General features: G+C 42.7%; 1 protein-coding gene across 1 annotated transcript in view; it reads left to right on the forward strand.

The window, feature by feature from the left end:
• Nucleotides 1-3,913: 3,913 nt before the first annotated feature.
• podn (podocan) overlaps nt 3,914-9,331 on the forward strand; it is a 15,234-nt gene continuing 9,816 nt past the window's right edge. Inside the window, exons 1-4 of the mRNA XM_080831937.1 lie at nt 3,914-4,033; nt 5,399-5,948; nt 7,554-7,647; nt 9,039-9,103. Of these exons, the coding sequence (XP_080688063.1) occupies nt 5,571-5,948; nt 7,554-7,647; nt 9,039-9,103 (537 nt within the window). The 5' untranslated portion in view covers nt 3,914-4,033; nt 5,399-5,570. The remainder of the gene's footprint in view (nt 4,034-5,398; nt 5,949-7,553; nt 7,648-9,038; nt 9,104-9,331) is intronic.

Raw genomic sequence — 9,331 nt, forward strand, 5'->3', positions numbered from 1 at the left:
ATCAAATTACCGCTGTCGACTTTTTGTGCCGGTAGTTTTGTTAAAGCACAAAACAATCGTTACAATTATCTTTCTTAACCATAAAAGCTCAGTCCATGCCTCAGGATTGACCCTCATTTTAAGAAATAATCTCACACTGCCACATGATCTTCAAAGCCGTAAACAAATGACTCCATTAGTAGAGAAAATAATGTATCTAATGTGTGGTCAGAGCTTTGGTCTCACTTCTGAAACGCACTGCAATACAATTATGTTTAAAGTACTACACAGCTTGCTTGAAGAAAGAACATTAATGATTCATTACAGTGAAAGGGTGACATTATGAACTGTAGAACCAATAATAAAATGACAGGAATTGTACTGCATATGAGAACATTCTTTTGGGTCAGCTGGGCTTCCGTTCTATACTGGTGAATGACTAAATTGCTTATTCCTGTGCATCCTGGCAAATCAACAGATCAATCAAAAATAGAATTCCTATTCACTGCAGCTCTAAGGTTTGCTGTGCCATGGATACAGTAGTTCTGAGGAGTACTTCTCATCTATATCGCCTCTTTCTGTTCTGTCTGCTGTCACCCTTCACCTGAAGCAGTACTTGAGCTCTTCAGCACCATGCACCTGCGTAACTCCATCTCTCCTCAGGGATGTTGTTGCTCAAGAATGACTGTTCTTTCGTCTTTGAGACCTCAGCTTCTTTCCTTCACCAAAGGCTGCTCTCAGAACAACCCACGAGGCAGAGAAGACACTCCAGCAGATTTAGCGCGTTAGATTAGTGGCAGAAAAGAGCTGACATTTTGCGAGGAGGAAGGGCAGCGAATTCCTCAAATCAGAGCCTAGGGATTGTTTTGTTGGATTCTTAACCGTGACACTCCCCATTGCAAGGAAATCTAGGGCGGTGAGACAGAGATGTCTCAAGATTATTATTATCATATTTGGCTGGGGAGAATAGCACGTGACTGTTTCAGCTTGTTGTCCAACTCAGTCGTACAAACACAATGGGATACATGTTTAAGCATGTAAAAATTACAGTAGCATGGGTGTTGAAGAGACATTAAGATATTGATAGGAGGTTCATCCCTGAGTTTAATAATATGGGGCGATTACAGCCATCTGTTCATAATTAGATATTGCCCAGTTTATAAATGCCAAATCAAATTGACTTTCAAAAATATGGTATAACCACAAGTATTTCAGAATCACCAATTGACTAGAATATCTTTTTTTTCGACAGCTTCCAAATTGTAGTTCCTGAACATTCACCTGCCTTGATCTAATGAGGAATAAGGATAGACACTTTGATACAGCCACTTACTCTTTTCTAAGGTATTTTTATTCCTCATGTATGTAGTCCTTATTTTCTTGTCCATTTGGGAGGGGAGTACTAATTTTTTCCATTTCTGAGAATTGCACCTGTTTTCCCCTCAGAGATGAATGAAAAATAGCAAATGGAAGGAAATAGGCCTCCTCAGCCCATAGCCCTATCAGCCTCCCTCTCAAGGGGTTGAGGACTGTTTCCATGATGTGTGTTATTCCATGGGACGGGGGCGAGCAGCCACTCCCCAGACGACATTGCCGTTCACCTGCGGTTGTGGGAGAGAGAGAGTGAGAGAGAGGGGGGGGGGGGGGAGGGGGGGGGGGGGGGGGAGAGAGAGAGAGAGAGAGAGGGGGGAGCCTAGTCTTTCCATATAGGGCTGCCTCCCCCAACAGCCCTCAAAGCCTCACCAAAGAACAGCAGCACTGGAATGTAAATACTCAGATATTACTCTGAGAGACGGAGTGAGTGAGAGGGTGAGCGAGAGATAGGCAAAGAGAGGCAGATGGGGTGAAAGTGTGAAAATAAAGCACGACATGCATAGCAATGAGGGGGCCAATGACAGCACTAAGGGCCTTATATGGGCTGCCTGCCACAGTGGAGGAAAAATGCTCAATGTTTAGGCCTTGTGCCTCTCTCCCTTGAAACCCATAGGTAACAGATCATCCCCCGTCACCTAGGCCTCGCCTGAGGATTAAGGCAGATTTGTGCACCCCTGTGCCTGCCCTCTTCTCCCTCCCCTAGGGGACGGCCCTGTGCCTGCCCCCTTCTCCCTCCCCTAGGGGACGGCCCTGTGCCTGCCCCCTTCTCCCTCCCCTAGGGGAAGACCCGTCCCTGGACAGATCTTTGAGACTTTTGAAGGTAGTCTGACATTCCTTGATGTTTTTGTATATTTCCTCTAACTAAAAACATTGATGCACAAGTAGCATATATGTAGAAGATTAAAGGTTTCTTGGGGTGTTTTTTTATGACTCCTGGACAAAAACTTGCGGAGCTTTAAAGGCATATTGACAACAAGAAAACATTTATATCCCTCCAGACTGAGGACCTTAGAGGGTTAATCATGGGCTCCAGCTTGTATTTAAAGTGTTTCTAATGCCCCACTGGATCCCTTGCCTTTCTTCCTCTGATTTAGCGCTTGACGCCGAGCCAAAATAGATTTTCGGGACAAAACTCCAACTTAATTCTTCAGCGAAACACGCAGGATGAGAGAAAACACTGTTTTATCATCTGGAAAACAGCCCCCCGCCTCAGCTAAAATAATACATCCTGTTCAAATTCATGTAAATCACATTCCAGACTCACAGAGAAGTCTAGACTATTGCTGTTTTTCTCTTCACGTTGACAGCTATGATGGCCAGGATGAAAAGTGTATGGACTGGAATGGGGTAGAGTGGGCCTGAGTACACCTGTGATGTTCATGTCATGTTTACCATGAAATTAAGTCTCACAAAAGCATGCCAAGAGTCAGACTAGTGACCTCGCGTTTAAGAGCAACCTGCTAATGTGTTGCCCTACCTAATAAAGCAGTTTTTCCAGTGTTGCTTTTCTAAAATCAGTAAACCCCAAAACCACTTATATTTATAAATGTTCTAATGTGTTATGTGTTACACAGTTATGTTCATAATGTATGTACCTCAATTATGTTATTCCTCCTACTGAAACTACCTTAGCAGACTTGAGTAAAAGTTTTTAAATGAACACATTTCTACATCGGTCTGGTATTACTTGTGAAGCTGTGACGATTATAATGAAAGCAGACGTACAAACAGACAGTACTCCTATCAGGAAGGGCAGTGAGACGTAGGAACCATTAGCTCACATCCTCTTTTGTGTGTTTTAGGCAGATCTTGCCCATTTCCTGTCTGTGTGTATTCTCAGAAAAGAAGAAAGTTTTCAAGTATTTTTTTTTTTTTGCATCATTTTACTCATCTGGGCACGGAAATAGGTACATTCCATTCAAGTACTGTGACTGAAAAAGCTTTCAAGTGGTTTTCCTCCTAATGGATTGCCAAATGTTTGCTCTCAATCACATAACCATGTCATCCTTTCTACAAATTCTTGTATTGTTTAATCAAGAGCCGCCTTGCACCAGCATGATCTGGCGCAGGAATGTTTCAGGAGAGTCATACTGAAAATGCACTTATGCACTGAAGAATAACTCCAGAACAGTTGACACTTTTTTGAACAGAGCTTCAATTTCACTTTTCAGGAAGGATCATAATCTAGGATCACCTAACCACAGCCTCACGATCTGTTTAGTCCTTCATGCAATTCGCAAATCACTGATCTTCCAATGATATGTTCACTATATTAAGCTCAACTTGATTTCTGAAAAATATTTTTTTCTGTACGTTGGTTAGTAGTAGATTCTTACATTGGCTGACCTAATTCCTAATTCTTAATTCACTGAACTTCCATAAGAGGTATGGAAAAGACCCGTTCCTGAATTTTGGAAATGCGTGTGTGTGGAGGGGGGTGGAGGAGAAGGGGAAAGGGAGAGATGATTTGTTTTGGCCCTGGACTGGATACAGCCTTCCCTCCCGCTTGTTCTCCCGTAACTTTCTCTCCTTTCACTCCCACTCACTCTCTCACATCTGGAGGGGACCAGTGAGGACTGCAGCCTTCGCCACTGCCCCTCTTGCAATAGATCTGGAATACGGGGGCTTCTTGGGTCTACAACGCTTTCTGTAGCATTGCTGTACACCTACAGGAGAGGAGGTATGGCGCTTGTTTGTGTGGGTGTGTTAAAATGCTTTGTGTGTTTGTGTGTGTGTGTGTGTGTGTGTGTTTGTGCATATGCATGTGTGTATGCATAAACACATTTCTCGAATCAGGCTTCAGCATATCATGTGACGCACTGTGTAACTTTTCCAGATTCTCAGAGAATGTGGACATCCTCCAGGAGCTCATATGTTTTATGTAACAAACTGTTCGCTTAAAGCAAGGAGAATACAAGTAGGAGAATATGGATAGCCATAACTGTAAAACACTGTCAGTCACGGCTCTGGAAATCACTGCTCTGTTTATTGCAAGTGAAATTGATTGAGTTTTAGAGAGGAACTGCATTGAACTGCATTTTGAAACTGCCTTGAACTGCCCACTGAATTAACAGAAACAAACGAGGAACAGGACTCACTGGTTTGAGTGGAGCCTTAGACAGCCCTACCACATGTCTGTCTGTTTAATCATAGGCTACAGGTGTTCATATATGACTCACTTACTTTCTCTCTCTCTCTCTCTCTCTCTCTCTCTCTCTCACTCTCTCTCTCTCTCTCTCTCTCACTCTCACACACAGACATTGACACACACACACACAAACACACTTGGCCGTAGTCCACCCCTAACGGTAGTGAGTGTCCTGGTGTTGCTTATGTGTGAGTCCATTACCAGGAACAGAGCCCCAAACTGGTGCGGAGATGCAGCCCAGCTCAGTAAATGAAAACAGCCAACCAGAATCACCCCATCACAACAGAGAGCCTAATCACCCCTGAATCCTGACAGCTTTCATCTTCCTGGGGAGAGGCAGGACAGACTGAGCACATCAGTTATCCAAAACAGTGCCTCCTTTAGAGGCTTCTGCTCTGTCCCCTCTCAAGTAAGGCAGCAGAAAAGACCACATGGGATGACGGGACACATAGTGCTGTGTAAAAACCCTAGAGCTGTTGTGGTTTTGATAGAAAAGGAACTTCAAGGTCTGCATGCCAGTGCTAAATGACTACTGTACGTTTAGTTGAGTTCATGCTATGAACAGTTAGGTAAGAGTGTGTGCCCTGGTAACTGGTCAGAACAGTTCTTGAGTCCATAACTACCAACAACGAAGGAACGGGCTGAATAAAAGAACCCTTTGAACAATAGTGAGAGACCTTCATGTTCTTACTTTCTGTATTTGCCCTGTTCTTTCTGATTCATTTGAATCCAAGGATGGGGGCAAAAGGGTTAAATAGAAGCGAAAGAGAGAGAAACTTGGCCTTCAGCAATTTGTATTGGATTGGTGCATTCAAGGTTTGCGGAGGAAATGCACAATGAATTTTAACCATGCTGAAACGTAAGAGGCTCTTTTTTGTCTCTGTTTGTCCTCATCAGGCTTCTACACTCGTGACGGTAGGAGGAGGCTCTTCGGTGAACAACAAGCCAAGGATTTTCTAAAGGGTGTGTGTGTGTGAACTGAACTGGAAGTGTCAGCACTGGGCGTCCAGCTGCACTGATCCCCCCCCTCCCCCTACCCACCCCAATCCCCCCCACCCCAACCTCTATAATGAGAGGGAGTGCTGGCAGGGCAGCCATGGGCCAACACGGGGGCTTTCTGCGGCTGCTCTGCCTGGTGACCTTGGGTTGGACTCTGGTGCTCTGCCAGTTTCAGCCCACCCTGCGGAGCACGCAGCTGGAGCAGGAGGGGGAGTACGAGGTGATAGAGGAGGAAGAGGAGTATGAGGACGGAGTAGAGGAAGAGGAGGAGGTGACGGTGGTGCAGAGCGGCGGTGGAGGAGGAGAGACGGGGAGTGCGAAGGAGGAAGCGGGGAGCTGTCCCAAGGCCTGCACCTGCTCTGACGAGGGGTCTGTGGACTGCGCTGGGGTTAACCTCTCCGAGTTCCCCAGAAGCCTCTCAGATCAAACTCGCCAGCTCTCTCTACAGGTGTGTGTGTGTGTGTGGGTGTGGGTGTGTGTGTGTGTGTGTGTGTGTGTGTGTGTGTGTGTGTGTGTGTGTGTGTGGGTGTGGGTGTGGGTGTGTGTGTGTGGGCAAGGTTACTGTCAAGTTGCAAGTCATTTAAATGCAAGCCTTTTCAAACGAAACAGTGTATTCCAGATAAGTGTGTGTGTGTGTAGTTTATGAGGTAGCCCAAATAACTGATGTTTTCAGATGGAACGGCAGTAAAGGCTCATTAGAATGGATTCAGAGCTCTTTTTTTACCATCTGTCACAGCACATATTGACACATCAATCAAAATAATGGCTAGATGTTGCACATTCATATTCTTTTGACTCAAGTCAAACATCTAAACATTTGCAAAAACTGAGTGACCTACTTTAGTGGAGGATTAAGGGACATATGGTCATTGAAGCAACAGTCAGAATCAATAAACTGCTTTTTGCGTTAAGGTTGTTAATGCAGTGCAATCTTAGTTTTTCTTTCACCCAATCGTTTTTTTACTGAATCAAGGTGTATACAACAAAGCTGTTCTGAACTCAGATGATTCCAAGGTCTGCCTTCTCTTCAAAACATCATAGCTTGTTGCTTGTCAATTCAATGATGTATTTGAGTTATAATAGTGGTGTTGATGGCGTGTGCAGAACTGTTTTCACACAAGGAATTGACTGTTGACACCAGGTTTTCAAAAAAGAGTTCTGAAATATTCTGAGCTAGTCTATCTTCATTATTGCTATTCATCCAACCTCCAGGTGTTATAGTCCTTTGCCAGAAATACAACATTGAGTGTGTCATTGTCAGGGTCATTTCTTTAAATAATTTTGAATTGATTTCTTGAACTACAATGCTTGTTTGCATTGCACTGATTTGATTGTGCAATTTCCAACAGATAGCATAGTTTTCTCTCTATCATTTGAGAATGTTCATTGTATTGTAGAACAATGTGAAAAACATAAAGATTCTTAACCTGAATAGAGGTAGAGTCACAGTCTGAACTACTCATAGGCCATTGTGTTTTTGCATTCTGATCTACCATGCCTGTTTTCCTGTCAAGGCTGCTTTTTCCAAAGGCTTCATGAATTGTTAGAGGTATAGTCCGTTCGAAGACTCTGTAAGTTAAACGGTCATAGCTTAACCATTGTTTTGAAACTTGGGAGTCCATGCATACTGTGTGTGGAGAGCTACACTTTGAAGCAAATTGTTCTCCAATAGTTTTTCCGTCCGGAACAGGAAACTGAATAGTAAACATCTCTGATAGGGTGAATACTGAGAGAGCCCAAGGGATCAAGGGGTATGAGGGAGTCATTTGGTGAGCCATGTTAGCTTGCCCTGACCAAGACCCTCTTTCTCAGCTGCCCTGAGTGCACTTGTTTGGGTCTGTCATTGGTGTTTGAATGTGTGTATGTGTGCTATTGGGTGAATGTTCTTTGTCAAGTGTTTTAAAAGCACTTATAAAAGGGAAGATAAGTGCTATTTGGAGCACAGGCTGTTTTAATTTGCCATTAAAAGTTGACACAGACAGCATAGGACTACCTCCTACCAGTACCACTGAAGTGCCTTTTAGCTTCCTCTTCTCTCTGTCTTTTTTTTCAGAATAACCAGATCGCCGAGGTTACCACGGAGGATCTGGCACGCCTCCACCAACTGCAGACCCTTAACCTGCAAAACAACCACCTCACCACTCAAGGTAATGAGGAGGAGAGGATTTTCAAAGCAGTATTTTTCTTTTCTTTGCTTAGTTCGGTATGCCTTTGCTTTCTTTTATTTCTGATTTCCTGTGAATGTACCATGCTGTGGAATAACTACTGGCCGTAATGTAGTGAAGGTGTAGTTCTGCCTGCTAAAGAACAGAAAACCTGGTGTTGTTTTCAAGACTGTTCTGAATGCCTGGATTGTTAGACATAAGAATACAATTATCTGTTACCAAACCCGTCCTGGTAAAAGTCAATCTGATCTGGCTAAACACTTGGAACAACACAGCAACGAGAAATCTTTTCCTTTTGCTGAGCCTCAGGGTTTTAATGTGGTCATGCACAATTCACTGATAGAAAACTCAACCATTTCCATAGTGCAACTGCTAAAGATTTCCTAGTAGCCTGCATTATATCACATTATGCTTAAATAAAAAACACCTCTAGATATGGTATGATAACCCCCCTTTCCTGATTCCAGCAATATGTGTTGACATGATTGTCTTTATTCACCGGCAGTGTAAAACAAATGCGAAATGTTGGAAAGGCTGGTAAAAAATACAGAAACTTCCTGTAGTGGCTAAAATTTCTCTTCTTTTGGTCAGTATGTAGTTCTTATCATATTATTAAATTAACCACTCTTAGACAGAAAGAAAACGAGTCTACACTTGTACTGTATTTCAACAACGGTAGAAAACTGTGTTCGCTCTGTCTTTTACTGAAATTCTGACATTGCAACAAAGTTACAGTTGATACATCAAAAACAAACAGTTGATACATTGATTCACGAGCTCGCTACGTCACAGCTCACCTCTGGTTATTCCAAACAATGCAACCTCTGATTATTCCAAACAATGCAATTCATGAGCACTAAACATATTTTAAAGCAAACTATAAATACAAATGTGCTATCACTATAATTAAAAATCACTAAATATACATCTAAATAATATAATGTCTAAATTTGAACAACAATATGAAAATGGCACTAACACTTCCTTTATAGCAACACTATGCAAAAATGTGACACTTTTTGAGTTTTATAAGCTATCAGTTAAAGCTGGGGACGAGCCCTCACTGGATATAAATTCAGCTCTGTGAAGATTGGTCTGTCAAGTACATTCTGCCAGGAGAAATACTTTACTGCTCTGTTTTCTGCAATGTGTTTGCCTCCCATTCTTGCTGTAGTAAAATCATAAATGGTTTTATTTTTGTTTCTTTTCATACCATTTCCTCTTTACTGAAGGCCTTATTTTGATTGCTTACAATTCATATTTGTGTGTGTGTGTCTGTGTCTTTGTGCATTTAATTGTGTGTGTGTGTGTGTGTGTGTGTGTGTGTATGTGTGTGTGTGTGTGTGTGTGTGTGTGTGTGTGTTTCTTTCAAGGTCTTGAAGATGAAGGGTTTGAAGTGCTAGAACAACTGAACTACTTGTATTTGGCAAATAATAAGGTGGGTTAAGAGCCATAGTCAATACCACTTGTTAAAAGTGGCTTGCTTGACACTCACTGCATGCCTGGGGCTCACATTTTACAGCAGGCGGTTTTCCTTTTGGCTAAAACATTATAGTTGTACGGATAAAACCAGAGCTCAACTTTGAATTCTCATTCAGACTGTTTAATGGCTTAACATTTTTAGGGCTATTTTGGTAGTTTTGATATTTAATCAGCCTGAAGGTTG

Source organism: Sprattus sprattus, assembly GCF_963457725.1.
Source record: "Sprattus sprattus genome assembly, chromosome: 2".
NCBI lineage: Eukaryota > Metazoa > Chordata > Actinopteri > Clupeiformes > Clupeidae > Sprattus > Sprattus sprattus.